Source organism: Mesoplodon bidens (genome assembly GCF_964165515.1).
Source record: "Mesoplodon bidens genome assembly, chromosome: 8".
NCBI lineage: Eukaryota > Metazoa > Chordata > Mammalia > Artiodactyla > Ziphiidae > Mesoplodon > Mesoplodon bidens.
This window is the reverse complement of record NC_138165.1, coordinates 106,740,887-106,757,129: the sequence shown is the minus strand read 5'-3', so window position 1 is coordinate 106,757,129 and position 16,243 is coordinate 106,740,887. Positions and strand designations below refer to the sequence as shown.

Here is a 16,243-nt window from a genome sequence, read left to right as displayed (position 1 = left end):
TCTTGTAATTCCATCCTCACAGAACCATACTGTAAGATGATCACCAGAACTGATCTCCCCCTATGCAGCAATCAATTTCTATTGAATAGGAATTATAATTTGAATATTACAGGCCTTTTTCCACCTCCACATTCTCCCACGGGTATTCACAAGGGTCATGCACAATTCTAACCCACATGCCTCTAATTCCACCCATTTCTCTACACATAAGAAACAAATATATGATAAGAACCATCTCTAACTTTAAAAAGAACAAATCATTCTGGAACCTTCAGTACTCAAATCATCTTAATTTGATGTCATAGGACGTCTCACAATTGATCAATATGTCAGTGTGTCCCAACAAACTAGTTAAGTACTGCTGTTCTTTGAGAGAGTAAGATACAGTAACAGCAATCTTTTTTAATCTACAGTATTTTCAACAAAAGTGGATTACTTATAAAAAGAGAAGCTCAGAATCATTAACACAGTTTATTTAATAACCTGAAGTGAGCAGCTTATTTAAAAAAGCATTCAATAAAAGCCACTACAAAATATTTTCATAGACCTATGTGGACATTGCCCTGAAAAAAAGAAAGATTATACATCAAAAAGACCAGATGAATAAACGACATTCATAGTAAGAACATTCACAGTTTTAGCCTTTGCTCTCTAATACAAAAGCGAACATTCTAGTATTTTCTCTATTTCTTCTCACCTGTGACATACTATCTTCACTGGAAAAGGAGTTAACAGCCTGCTTCCTAACTTGAAATTTCAATTCGTAAGATAGCCTTAATAAAGAATATGTGTCTTGCAGAGAACACACGGACCTAAAAAGTTAAATCAAGTAAATCCTAACGGTTATATTTATCATCCCTGGTTTCATGCAATAAAGCCCTCAAATAACCATGGAACTCTAAATGCAAGCAATGCTACAACCCCATCTACTGGAGAGATGCAAGTAATTGAGTCAATTTTTAATAAATGTATCCTTATGTGTGAGCCTTGTTAAGAACCAATATCATGGAAATCCAGATAAAAATACTTCAAAACAGTAAGAAAGTCTTACCTACATCTTTTCGCCCTGGTTTTTCAAAACGTCTATCACCCCTAGAAAAGGTAAAAATAAGTTTCAAACAAATCTTGATTTCCCATCTATGACACCCATTTTCCTATCTTTCTTAATAGCATTTCTTTCTTTTTCAAATTATAAAACAAATACACTGTTATTGCCTAACCTTTGGAAAATACAGAAAAGCACAAAGATGAAAACAAAAATATCCACCATCTCACCTACCAAAAGCTAGCTTCTATAGACCCAGAAATGTTATTTTTTTAATTAGATACATGTTTTATTTTAGGTATCTGCTGTACAGAGCTTTATATACTGCTTTTAGAATGTGTTTTAACATATCACTAGACATTTTCAAAATTATCCTAACTTTAATGGTTATATACTATTCTACTGTGTGGATACACTATTATATAAGAAACCACACTGATATTAAGCTGTTTGGTTTATTTCGCATTATTTTATATTACAAATATTATCACAGTGGACATCTTTGTACATGTATCTGTGCAACTGCCTTTGCTCATCTTGAAAGACTTCATATAAAGTCACAAACAATATAGAGAAGATGCTTTGATTAACAGCAACGAACAGTAAAATGAAGATGCTTCCCACTGAGCACTAATCAAACAGCAAATCTAATTAACTATTAAATATCCATGCTGGCACTAAAATATGAATGTATTTATCTAGAATGCTTCTTCCTTTAAATAAGGATCATTTAAACATTTCTAACATAATTGATATTCAATTAACAGCATTTTTTGAAAAATGAAACCTTCTAACTCTACAAACAGCCTTCTCCTCTGCAGAAAGCATAAAAGAAATGTTTTTTACACCAAGAAACCTTTATACCAAGATGTGGATCCTTTTAGTTACCTTTCCTCCCAGCTCTGCGACCTATGCATTTCCCTGCCACCTCCTCGACCAAACACACCCTCTACTTCATCAAAGCTTCTTTGGTAGAAACCACATTCACCTCTGCCTCTGCCTGAAAATAAGAAAACAGAAAAAATGACAGTCAGATGTCAACATCTGGCACAAGTTCAACGCCAAACATTAACCTCTGAAGTTCTGTCTATATACAAAGTAGGATGTCTACATTTAAATATTTAGCAAGGCCCACTGAATCTTTACCAGTGAGACCAATGACAGCACTGAAGCAGCTAGACCACAGGAGGATAAAAAAACAAGTTAGAAAACTGTGTAAGAGTCCCAGTTCCAGTCCTGAACAAGAAATAGTATCAACATTAAGCTCCTTAATAAAAAATTCAATTGTGAAATTCTAAGATCAGTAAACCATTACTACAAATCAAACCTTTTATTGTATTATTTTCAACAAAAATGGAAGATGTGGAGAGTTTGAGAAGAGAGCAGATAAAGTACAAAAGGCAAGCACAGATGTCAAATTAATTTCTTTAACTCCAGAGAAAGGATAATTTAATTGGGTCAACTCTAAACTAACAATTTTGTGAACTAACTCCTTAAAGGATATTCCACAGCAACCAAAGGCACTCTTTCCTGTTTGCTCAAATCTTGAAGAAAAATATCAGGAAGCACTAAATATTCGAACTGCACAGCCGGTAAGAATGTGTGGATGTAGGAATTTAGAAGCTCCAGTAGCTCAAGTGTACACTGGCCTTTACTGAAAGCAATTTGATTAATCTATCAAAATTTGACTCAACAATTCTAACTAGAATTTATCCTAATAGAGATACTCGCACAAATATGCAAATACATATATACGAAGATGTTCACTGCAATGTTTAAAAAAACAGAACTTAATCAGTAAAGAATTGGCTAAATAAATTCTGATAAAACAATTCAGTAGAACACCAGGAAGCCACAGAAGATAAAGTACTGACATTAAAAGAAATCTACATTATTCTGCTGAATGACAGAAGTATGCCAAAGAACAATACATATAAAAAAGATTCCATGTATATAAATGATATGGCTGCATACTTAGGGTCAGGAATGATATAAATCCAAACGTTGCATCTGGGGGCAGAAGGCAGTATGCACTTTCAGCTTTATACTTTCTGTATAGTGTGAGGATTTCCCAACTAACCTGTGTGTTGGATACACCATTTGCATCCAACACACAGGTAAGAAAACTGGAGGGCAGGGAGGTGCCTAGGGATGTATTTATACCTAGATGAAATCTTAGCCGTTATCCCTAGCTCAACTTCTCCCGCGGTATAAAACCACCCAAAGAAAACTGATGATGAATCTTGGATAAAAGCATGAATGCATTCCAAAGCTAAATACAATTGAGTTAAATAATTGTTTCAAATATCCATGCAGTATTTCTACTTCTTAGTTATAATTCATCAAGAATTGACTCAATACAATTGTACTTCTATATGACATTATGGAATACAAAAATAATGCATAGAATTTTATGTACATAAATACCCTCTCAACTAATCCAAGTATCAATTTCTTCATCTGTAAAATGGAAGTGGGGACTAGGGTTGAACTACAATAATCTTACCTTCCAGTTACCTTCCAGTTGTACCAACTTAACTTCAAGTCATCTTAAAGTCAATGTCCAGTTTCGAACCTCTATCCTCAGGAAATACATACATTTTATTTAAGATCCTAAAACAGTGTAATACAAACTGTTATATTACACTGGGGTGATCCCCTACAACGAGATTTTTAGGGTGAAAGAAAAAAAGTCCCCTGTCCTTTTAGAGAACAATTTTCTCAAGAAAACCATTAAGTACATAGCACCTTGAAAAAGTGTTTTATTCTGGAAACAGATGAATACGAAAAACAGCCTTCCAAAGTTGCCAGAAAAATAAGCAAACCACAGACAAAATATTTTCTGCCAGTTACGACTAGCACTGGCACTGGTCCTCCTTATGAGCCTAAAGCTTTGTAAGTGGGCACAAAAAAAGAATCAGATTCTAGAGCTTTCCAGCTTGTAAAATGTAAGGAACAATCTTCAAAGTACAAGGCCCATAATCATCTATAAATGTAGTCCCCATATAAGGAGGAGCAAGTAAATACAACATGGTAAATCTTTCATAAAGTTAAATTTAAATGACTGTCCTATTGTCTGAGTTTTCACCCTATTCTCTGGGAGGATTAAAATATACTTCCTTTAATAATGATGAAGACAGTAGCTGACAGTTGTGTAGATATGCTTTACTGTTGAACATCTTAACCAGATAAATAAAAAGATGACAAATTCATGTTGTTTTCCTGTTTGTTTATTTAAATTTTACTAGTTCTCATGATATTCCGAAGTCTGGAAGTCAGTCGATTTTCACATCAAAGTTTTCTCAAGTTGGAAAGGGCCAGGATAATCATCTGATGTTAGTGCTGCCCGTGCAAAAAAAAGCCACATTAATCACTATTTATTTAACCCATAAGTTAAAATTAAGTAATAAGTGAAGAAAACAAAACCACAGATTAAAGGTCTTATGAAACCATTAAAAAGAATCACAGTTGGGACAGTGGGGTTAGAAGTATTTTTCACCCAGTCAGTTCATTCATTTGACTAGTTTCACATCATTCACTCACATCAATGTTAATTAAGTCACTGCTTTTATCACAGTATCTTTTATACATGCCCCGTTTAAATTCTGAATGTAAGAGTTCTATCCTATGGGATAACCCTACACACTTCAAAGAAACCAGAAGGCAGGAAGAAATTTATCAACCCTTCATTAGTTTCTTGATATGGAATTTTTTTAAAGCCTATTTAGAGAGATTGGTTGGTATTTGCAATACACAACATTGGTGGTCGCTTGAGGAACAAAAAACAGCTGCTTGTGGTCCATACTTCTTAATTAATATATGATCTCTCAATGCCATGCCCTGAAAAGCACTAGCGGCAAAGCTGCGTAAGTGCAACCTCTCCTCGCTGCCAGCCCACTGCAGAAAAACACAGGAAAACACCCAAGGACCAGGCCACAGCCAGCCTCAAAACACCATCATCACACCACCGAGAAGAACAGATCTCAGACGAATTCTGGATCAATGGAACCTAATCACATGCATATGGGAGTCTAAACGGCCTGTGGACTTCTGAAACACAACACACACATGCTTAAATCTCCGTTTTTGCAGACACCCAATTCTTCCTAAAGCACCTCTTAAAATTACAAGGTATGTTTACACTTCTGCTATGATTTAACCAACTTAGAAGTAAAAGCTCAAGTAAATATTTATATTACAAACATTAAGAATGCCCTTAAGGGGACTTCCCTGGTGGCACAGTGGTTAAGAATCCTCCTGCCAATGTAGGGGACATGGGTTCAAGCCCTGGTCTGGGAAGATCCCACATGCCGCAGAGCAACTAAGCCTGTGAGCCATAACTACTGAGCCTGCGCTCTAGAGCCTGCGAGCCACAACTACTGAGTCCGAGTGTCACAACTACTGAAGCCCGCGCGCCTAGAGCCCGTGCTCCACAAGAGAAACCACTGCAATGAGAAGCCCGCGCACCACGACGAAGAGTAGCCCCCGCGCGCCACAACTAGAGAAAGCCCGTGCGCAGCAACAAAGACCCGATACAGCCAAAAACAAAATAAATAAAATAAATTTATTTAAAAACAAACAAACAAAAAGAATGCCCTTAAGTAGCAGAAGATCAACGAACCCCAAATAGGGAGCAGATATCAAAGAACAAGTATATCAAAATAAGAAATATTCTTCCAAGAAAAGACACAAATCTACACAATATGAAACTACAGGTTAAATAAAGGATGACTGCATAATTTTGTTGTTGTTGTTCTACACCCTAAAATAGGTCTAGTATTGATGAGACAGCTTTTACAAACGCCTCTCTCTGGCTGGGGACACTCCTGGCACACGGCCTTATATGGCATAGACCCTGTGTCACAGAGGCCTGGCAGGGACCTGGGTGCCACTCCAGCGGCCAAGGCACTTCAGGGAGCTCTGGCTCTCAAAGTGTAAGATCCCCTGGGGATGAGGACAATGGATATTTGCAAAAGATAACTAGGACCATCTAGAATGGTTCACACTCAAATCTCTTAAGCTAGAATTACCTTCCTCTACTCCAAATCAGAGGTTGTGGAATAGATGCGCTGAGAAACAGTTCAGAAAACAAATGTTCAGGATATTTATTAGGCAATTAATGTCAAAGAGCAGTCTTTTAAAAACCAAATATCAAAATATTTTTAAAGCGATCTCCCTATCCTCTCTCTCCACCGTCTCCACCATTACTTTCTTCACATGAAAGCTCACCTCGCCCTCTTGAAGAACTTCGACCTCTAGGAGCCCCTACCACGGTTCCTCCTCCTCCTCGTCCTGTCAGTCGCAGGACAGCAGCACTGTTTACAGACATGGAAAAGTTTCTCTGCCAAAAAAGAGAGAAAGAAGAAAATGAATAAAACAAATAAAACTGCATGCTGTTCCTGGCCATCTCCCACTGCATCTATAAAATGGCACTTAATGACTACTAGAAATGGGAAACAATCACTACACAACCCACTAAGATGCTCCAAAACCTGATTTTAGCTGAAAATTTCAAATTAACATTTCAGATCAACAAACATTAACAACCAATGCCTTACACTATGTTAGGTACTGTGAGGAAATATTAAGCAGACAAACTCTAAATGCTGTATGTATCCGGAAGCAGACAGGATATTTATGCATCATAATATATACAGAATACTCGGTAAAAGAGATCTGGTTTGAAAGGGTCCCTTAACTACTGAAAGGTGGAAATGAGAGGGAGTCACAAAAGGTTTGAATCAACAGTATGATAAAGAAAAAAATGATCATTTTGCCTCATTCTGCTCACCACTGTGAATTAGCAACTCCAACTAGTATCTAATAGAATGACAGGTATCAGGGGTGAATGGGGAAGGGCAAAGTAAGAACCTACATAAGATCAACCATCTAAACAGGTACGGGGAGAGAATGTTTGAAAAAAATAAACAAAATCCCAATCGCTTGGTCTTTAGCCTGCACTTGCACCCACAGTCAATCTGGAAAAGGGTCAAATACAACAATAGTAGTGGGTGGGCATCCTTCAAACATGAAGAGGGACACAGGAAGACAGGAGGTCTGGGATTCAAAAATATCAATCAAAAATGTTTAGTTGATACTTCTGGATAAGTGGAATATACAGAGCTTAGGAAAAGGTAAAGCAAGAAGCAATTATAAAAATACTGAAAAATGATCTATAAGATATCAAAATCCTGGGCATTTGAAGGAGGATTTCGTAAGAGAGTTTTAAACTCAGAAAATGTTGGAATATATCCTTACCTGAATACTTTCTATAAACTTAGAACCTAATAGACATCTGTGCAAAAATGCAGGTGTGGTAACAGTGTGGCAAATCCAACTTCAGCATGGCTGTAGCCAAGGGCCCTCCTGGCAAAGGGGCAAGAAGTGAGGCTTAAGAGCACACCAATCTGGTAGCAGCTACCTAAATCACAGGGAAATAGAATCCTGCAATTCAACTAATATTTTAAGTCCAAATTGTTCTCCACTGTGAAGTCCTGATTTGCTGTTCTGATTCAAGATCAATTCAAATGTGATTGTCTATACCTCTTTTGAAGAAATCAACATGTAATTGGTTTTTAAAACTTCTACTTTCATTACTGAATTTCTTGTTTTAATATATGGCTCATTTTCTCCTCATTACCTGTCATTACTTGTCTTTTTCAGAACTGCATTCAATACAATTTGTTCAGATAAATTTTAGAAACTTATCAATGGAAGTTTTTTCCTTTGACTTTTATAGGTATATAATCATATAATCAAGTAACTTCAACACTGAAGACTTAAAATGTAATTGATAACTAAAAACTAGAGGCAGATACCAAACTTGATTAGTACTTATTTCCAAGTATTTTTAAATAAAACTTAAAAGAAAAAAAAAAGCTGGTTGAAACATATGCATTAATTTACCTTTTAACACAGAGTAACCAGTGGAGTTACTGAATAATGCCTCTGGGATCACAATTAAGCAAGACTATGAAGTCCCAAAATCTAGATTAATATATTCTAAAATTAGAAAAACAGAGGTCAGAGCTAACTGTATTATGTATACCAGCATCTGACACTGTTGAACACCTCATTACCAAAGTATTACATGTATGAAACTCAAATGCACCCATCTATGGCGTTCAGGGAAACTCTCATATGCTTTCATACATCCTCACACATTGCAGCTCAAAGGGCAAACTGGTATAATCTCTGGAAGGCAATTTCTCAAAGTATATTTAAATGTCCATACCCTTTGACACAACAATTCCTCTTCTTACACATGTGAAAAATAACATAAGCAGAAAGATTTTAACTGCAGTACTATTTGTAAAAGCAAAAATGGCAACCTGCTAAGTATCAACCAAAAGGAGCTAATTTAAAAATCATGGCCATCTATACAGGGAATTCTGTGCAGTTGTTTAAAAAAATGAGGCTGGAACTTCGCTGGCAGTCCAATGGTTAAGACTCCAAACTTCCACTACAGGGGGCAGGGATTCAATCCCTGGTTGGGGAATTAAGATCCCACATGCCAAGCGGCGCAGCCAATAAACAAACAAACAAACAAACAAACAAATAAAAATAGATAGATAAATAAATAGATAAATAGATAGATAGATAAATAAATAGATAGATAGATAGATAGATAAATAAATAAATAAATAAATAAATAAATAAAATAGGTGATCATGTTTTTAAAAAAATTGAGGCAACTCTATTAGGGTTGACCATATAAAATGGCTAATATTCAACCATTTCTGATCCAGAAAGCTACAATTTCATACAGTCAGCCTAATATATCAATACAAAGATATAAAGCATAGCTGGAGTTAAGAGCATGGAGAGGCTAGACTGCCTGAGAGTGAATTTTGGCTCCTTTACTCAACTTCTCTGTGCCTCACTTTCCTCATCTATATAATGTGAATAGGAATCTACTGCGTGGGTTGTTGCAAGCACTTAACATATTAAGCAACAAGTGTTTAGAACAGGGTCTGACACATATTAAAAGCTAAACAATTATCTGTTATTATTTCCTAAATAGATGCTCAGGTGAAAACAGTAAAGTGTAGAACTGTATGCACAGTAGGCTACCATTTATGTTTATGTATGTGTGTTTAAAAGAATAGATGCATAGATAGTTGCAGATGTATTAAATACCCTAGGAAGGGAACACAAGAAAATGGAAACAGTGGTTATTCCTGAGAAAGAATAATAGGTAGCGAGAGTCTGGGTTACTCACAAACTTGCTTTTCACTATATGCACTTTGTGAATTTTGTATATACATGTGTTATCTATTCAACAATGCATAAGTGATTTTCTTTGATGTCAAATAAATAAAACACACCAATCTGGTAGCAGCTACCTAAATTACAAGTGTAATGTGTAGAGTCATGCTTTTTCAAACTGTGATATACATACAGGGAAATGTCAAAACAAAGAGCAACTGGGAGATCTTATTTAAGCGTTTTGTTCTCAGAAAACCTTTTACCTAGTTATATTTTATACATGCATGCATGTATATATATGCGTGTATATATATGTGTGTGAGTGTATTGGGGCGGGGGGGGCGGGGGTCGTGAGGGAATGTGCACAAGCAGAAAACTACCTTGCAGTTTAAAGATAAAATATTCCCTTCAGGTAACTTCAGGAACCAAGATATGCAGCAAGAAGCTACTTTAGGTTATTAGAATTATTTACCTCCCCAATCAGAGTAATAGGGTGAATAAGTATACAAAACTCTAGTCTAGGAAGATCTAAGCAATTCCTGAACAGGTACATGACCATCCAAAGTACACACTTCAAAATGTTAATGAACCTTTTGCCAGCTTTTTTTTTTTTTTTTTTTTTTTTTTTGGTTTTTTTTTTTTTTTTTTTGCGGTACGCGGGCCTCTCACTGTTGTGGCCTCCCCCGTTGCGGAGCACAGGCTCCGGACGCGCAGGCTCAGCGGCCATGGCTCACGGGCCCAGCCACTCCGCGGCATGTGGGATCCTCCTGGACTGGGGCACGAACCCGTGTCCCCTGCATTGGCAGGCGGACTCTCAACCACTGCGCCACCAGGGAAGCCCTTTTGCCAGCTTTAAGTACTGTCCTACTCCAACATATTTTACAAAAAGAAAGGCTACCAAGTGTCAGAAATTCCTAAATGATGCCTTTTTAAATGCTTCCAAAAATGCACCCTGATGGTCTTCTGTGATTACCATGAAAACTTCCCAATCCTTACATTAAGCCCTTGTGATTATAGCATCCAGACCATAACACCTTAAGATAAACTTTTCCATTATAAAAACAAAATGAAGAGTTACTCCTTTAGTCATTCTAGAACTAATTTTGGTGTGTAGGTGTACTGCATACCTAACTTTATTCCTTTTCAAATTGTTAACCAACACTTCCCAGCAGCATTTGTTGAATAATTTTTGATTTTTCAAATGATTTGTGTAGCCCTTAGTAAATACAATTTCTTAGAAATGTTACAGGATTTTTCTGAATGATTCAATTACTTTTTTTTTTTAATTAAAAGTCTATCACGTTTTGGTAGTTAGTAGCAAGTCCTCCTCCCTACTTATTACAAAGCTTTTCTGGCCCATGTAGTCTCTAAGAAATCCAGGCAGTCATTTAAGGAAAAATAAAAAGAAACTATTAAAAATATTCATAAACAGTTGGAAAAATAATCACAAAAGATTGAAACTGGTATACTGAGCTATATAAAAATTAGCTTCTACATTAAAAAAATCCTAAATGAAATCAAATGCAATTAAAAATTTAGAAAATTTAACAGGTATGGGTTAGGGCTAGCTCAAGAAAAAGATTACTATCCAAAAGAAAAACTGGCAAAGACAAGAACAAAAAATTAAAAGAAATATAAATGCAAACATATAAGAAACTCTGCACTAGGGAAAGAAATGCAAAGTAAAACAATGGAAGAATATTTTATCCAAATCTTCAGAGAATTTTTTCAATAAAAATAATGTTGGAAGTATAGAACAAAGCTTAGTATACACCATCGCCTGCACAAAAAGGGGGAAAACATATTTACTTGGAAAAATATACAAGAAGCTGCTAACACTGGCTGCCTTTCGGAAAAGGAGACAGGTGGCTGGGGGAAAGGATGGGAGAGAGATTTTCTATTATATACTGTTCTGTAAATTTTGATTTTTAAACCATATGATTTACTGCTTATTCAAAATAATTAATTAATTAATAAAAATACTGAACATGGCAGAAGTAATGGTAAAATGCTACAGGTATGGCAGCAGTGAAACAAAAGAAATATCCTCATACAAAGTTGCTTGAAAACAATTTAGCAGTATGGAGTGTTTTTATTTCCAAACTTTCAATTCTAATCAGCTGAGCTATATGTCTATCCTTAAGCCACAGTTTTGATTACTGTAGCTTTGTAGTAAGTTCTAAAACTGGAAGTATAGGTCCTCCAGCTTTGTTCTTCTTTTTCAAAATTGTTTTAACTACTTAGGGTCCCTTGCAATTCCATATGAATTTTAAGATCAGCTGGTCAGTTTCTACCCCAAACGCCACTGGGATTTTGATGGGGACTGTACTGACAGTAGATCGATTAACAATATTAAGTCTTCCATGGCTTAATAAACGCTGATGCCTTTCCACTTATTTAGCCTTTAATTTCTTTCAACAGTGTTTTATACTTTTTATGCAAAAGTTTTATACTTCCTTATTCCTAAGTATTTTGTTTTTTTATTTTTATTTTTGGCTGCATTGGATCTTCATTGCTACACATGGGCTTTCTCTAGTTGCGGCCAGTGGGGGCTACTCTTCATTGCAGTGCACAGGCTTCTCACTGCAGTGGCTTCTCTTGTTGCAGCTCACAGGCCCTAGAGCATGTGGGCTTCAGTAGTTGTGGTATGTGGGCTCATTAGTTGTGGCGCTTGGGCTCTAGGTCGCGCGGGCTTCAGCAGCTGTGGTGCATGGGCTCAGTAGTTGTGGCTCGAGGGCTTAGGTGCCCCGTAGCATGTGGGATCTCCCCTGACCAGAGATCAAACCCGTATCCCCTGCACAGCAGGTGAATTCTTAACCACTATGCCACCAGGGAAGTTCAACCAAGTATTTTGTTTTTAATACTACTGTAAATGGAATTGTTTTCTTAATTTCCTTTGTGAACTGTCCATTGCTAGTATACAGAAATACAACTGATATTTGTGTACTGATTCTGTAGCATACAACTCTGCTGTATCCACTTAGTACACTATAAAAGGACAAACACAAAATGTGCTACTTTCCAGCCCAAAACTCTAACTTTCTCACAATATCATTTTAAAAATCGGTGACAGGGCCACAACTACTGCAGCCCACGTGCCTAGAGCCCGTGCTCCACAACAAAGACAAGCCACCACAATGAGAAGCCTGCACACCGCAACGAAGAGTAGCCCCTGCTCGCCGCAACTAGAGAAAGCCCATGTGCAGCAACGAAGACCCAACGCAGCCAAAAATAAATAAATTTATTAAAAAAAAAAAATTCGTGACAGAAGAGCATATTTTTAAGCACATTGTAAGCTGAAGATCTACATTTTCCTTTAATGTAAGAACTGGTAAAAAATTGGTGAGAATTCATGTTTTGCAGAAGAACTGAAAAACGACATGTTTCTGAAAAGACGGCCCTCTCCCCCCAAAAATAACTTTCTCTCTACTCAAATACATCTCCTTATACTCAGCAGCTTCAGATCTAAAGCAGAATCTAGTCAACTAAGAGAGGCATCCAAACACCAAGAAAAGAGTAAGAAGGAAGCAGATCTGGGGGGAATGGAGGACACTCCTTAGGGCCTGAGTAGGAACTTCACATTTTCATGCCTCACTGGGAAGGAACAAGGGTTTGACTGGAGCTCAAAGGGAGATACCAACCTGTTCTTCTTCTGTAAAGGGTACAAGAGCCAATGGCGGCAGGGGTTCCTCCTGTAGGATAGGCAGAAATTCTTTATCCAGAAGGTCTGAAGGTATCTGTTTGACCAAACACATGACCAAGAGATTAATGCTATCCCTCTAATTACAAGAAGATAAAACAAGAAAATATTCTTTGATTCACCTGTTGCTGATTATTAAAAATATGGATTAAAGCTTATTGAGACACAATTAATATTCTGAAAAGGTCAAACATTAAAAACCCCAGTCACTCTCCCTGTCCTCCCATCAGACTACCACTCTCAGATTTGATATACAGCACTGACTCTGGTATTCCACAGTGCACATTTAACTCAAAGCACAAAGTGGTAGGAGAGTTTTACAAGCAACTTTATCTGTCCTAAGCAACCATCATTAAAATTTGATTCTTAATCCATTAATAAAATTAAAAACAAAGTATACTTAAAAAATAGAAAATGTTATTTCTCACAAGTCAGGTAATGAAAGTGTATTTTATATAAAGCAGAAACTAACACACCATTGTAAAGCAATTATACTCCAATAAAAATGTTTTTAAAAAAAGGTATTTTATACTGTTTGAGTTTTGATCATTTAAAAGTAACACAAATGTGGTGTCACATTTTAAGATTTTGTCCCCACTGAAAATTTTATATTTAACTCAAAAGAAAAGAACAACAGAAGCATCTGCCCTTCTCACTCCTAACTGGAAAGAATAAGGAGAGATGCAATAAAGAGAGAAGAGAAAAATTCTTCCTTTCTCAGCCATCATACTGGGATAGAAATAGAGGTTAAGAGGAAATTAGTTAGACAAAGCATTAAGTCCTGACTACTCTCCTGTTTTCATGAAGCTTTCTACTCCTGTAATGAAATGTTAGGTCTTCTCTAAAAAAATAAAGAGTACGTAACATTTAGAAGAGCCTCTGTGAACTACTGCAGGTTTCAAAGCAGGAAAAAAAAAAGGTAGAGAGAAAAACCACGGCTGTTTCATGTATCAGCACATAATTGTACATAACCTGAAATCTCATTCATAATTCTGAACTCTTTCCTACTTTCTTACCTTGTTGTCTTTAAGGAAAAGTGCTAACATTTCTTCTCTGCCATAACGATAGTCTGCTAATTTATACTTCGGCAATGCTGGAGAAAGAGGAGGGGATGTAATACTCCCACCACTGGACAGAGCTCGGAGCCTAAAACAGTAGACAGAATATAAAATGAAGTGCCAAATATTCTGGCAGTAAGGACTTTTTATTTTCATATAATATACTATAAAAATTTTATAAAATAAAAAAGAACAGAAAAAACCCCCATTATCTCAAAGTATCCAAGATTTTAGCTCTAACACAACCTGCTATAATAGCTCACTAAGAAAACAGCTCATTGAGAAATAACTAGACAACCATTTGAAAATTCCTTAACGTAGAAAGTATTGTGGCATGTCTGTGAGAAGCTTAGGGGGTGAGATGGGAACACCTTTTTCCAAACTATAAAAATAACATATAATTAAAACAAAAGTCATATATCACCTTACAACCACTAGATTAATAAAAATTAATAAATCTGACAATACCAGTTGTTAGTAAGGATGTAAAACAATGCAAACTCTCAAGTAGTATTTGTGGGATTATAAACTAAAACAGCCACTTCAAAGAATGATTTGCTAATATTTAACAAAGTATGCTACACAAAAGAAAAAGCAAAATACAGAAGCATATAAAAAAGATGATACTTTTCTATATGCCCGCAATATTTCATAATTCTCTTTTAATGAAAGCAATTAGTGATCAGTGTAGAGAATTTAAAAATGCAGTGAAAAAAGTGCAGTACAAGGAGAAAAAATATAAAAGCCATATTTACTAAGAAAAAAAAGTAAAAATATACTGCTAGCTGATAATAGCAGCTGCCTCTAAGGAATGGAACTGGGAAAAGAGAAACATTTTAATTTTATAATAAGATGTTTTTATTTTAAAAAGGAGCAGGGTGCGGGGGAGAACCTCAGCAAAAAAATGGCAAGAGTATGATCGTACTGCAGCACTGCGTCAACTAGCAAGTGGGAAAACTACCATCAGGAGTAGCTGATTATCTGGGAGTGGCCCAAAGTTCTATAAAGTAATAGATAACAAGGGTAAAAGGGACCACGGTACTGCAATACAGTAGTTTAGCACAAAGGAAAATTCAACAGAAGCATTAAAATATATCCCCCAAATTGCTAAGCTTTATTGACAAAAAAGGGGAGGGGAGAATGGTCTACAAATTATACATTAAAAAGTGTGAAGGCCCAGCAGAGTCAATACTTGCACATTATTCAAAAATGGCAGAAAAAAACAGTATGTACATAGTAAATATATAAAATGTGCTTACATGTAGAAAGCAATACCAAAAAAAAAAAAAAGGAGTATGCATTAGTAAAGTTAGACTCTAGGGTTTTGTTTTTTATTTCAGTGTTTCTATCTTCTCTTTCCACTTATTTTTTAATGTTTTATTATGGACAATTTTGAACATATATAAAAGTAACAAGAATATAACAAACTGCCATGTACCCATCACCCAGTCCCCAATCCATACTGCTCCTTCTGCAGCATCATCTAACCATCCTTTAATACTATTTTGAAGGAAATCTTCGGCTTTCAAGATTTTTAAAGGAAATTATTTTCAGGTTTTGAGAAAATCTTTTGAAGAAAAGTTATCTCATCTGTAAATATTTCAGAATGTTCTCTCTAAAAGATAAGGAGGGCTTCCCTGGTGGCGCAGTGGTTGAGAGTCCGCCTGCCAATGCGGGGGACATGGGTTTGTGCCCCGGTCCGGGAGGATCCCACATGCCGCGGAGCGGCTGGGCCCGTGAGCCATGGCCGCTGAGCCCGCGCATCCGGAGCCTGTGCTCCGCAACGGGAGAGGCCACAAAGGTGAGAGGCCCGCGTAACGCAATAAATAAATAAATAAATAAAATAAAAATAAAAGATAAGGATTTTTCTTTTAAGTCTTGATTTTGCTGATTTTATCCCTGTGATATAGTTTAACATGTTTCTCTGTTCTCTGCATTTCATGTAAATTGGTGACTGGATGCAGAGCCTTATCAGACTTGGCAAGACTACTTCCATGTGGTGGTGTGTTATTCCATCAGGAGGCACATACTGCCTGGTTGGTTTTGCGAGGCTAAGCAGTCCCTGACGACCAAAGCTTAGATCCTTAAGTTCACTAAGGTTGCAAAGTGACTTTATCATTTCTTCTTTATTTGCTAGCTTGAACAGTTCTACAAAGAGAAACTTCCCTCTTACGCTATTTGGTATTACCTAATAGGATATAGTCCATGTAAGAAAGGAAGGAAAAAGCCTTC

At 36.4% G+C, this 16,243-nt stretch overlaps 1 protein-coding gene across 2 annotated transcripts in view; it reads right to left on the bottom strand.

Annotated features, from left to right (window-relative positions):
- GIGYF2 (GRB10 interacting GYF protein 2) overlaps window positions 1–16,243 on the bottom strand; it is a 131,860-nt gene that overhangs the window by 82,293 nt on the left and 33,324 nt on the right. For both annotated transcript variants that reach the window (XM_081241819.1, XM_081241820.1), the window contains 5 exons: window positions 13,970–14,099; window positions 12,895–12,990; window positions 6,275–6,386; window positions 1,934–2,045; window positions 1,052–1,092 (listed from right to left, as the gene is read on the bottom strand). In XM_081241819.1, the coding sequence (XP_081097945.1) occupies window positions 1,052–1,092; window positions 1,934–2,045; window positions 6,275–6,386; window positions 12,895–12,990; window positions 13,970–14,099 (491 nt within the window). The remainder of the gene's footprint in view (window positions 1–1,051; window positions 1,093–1,933; window positions 2,046–6,274; window positions 6,387–12,894; window positions 12,991–13,969; window positions 14,100–16,243) is intronic.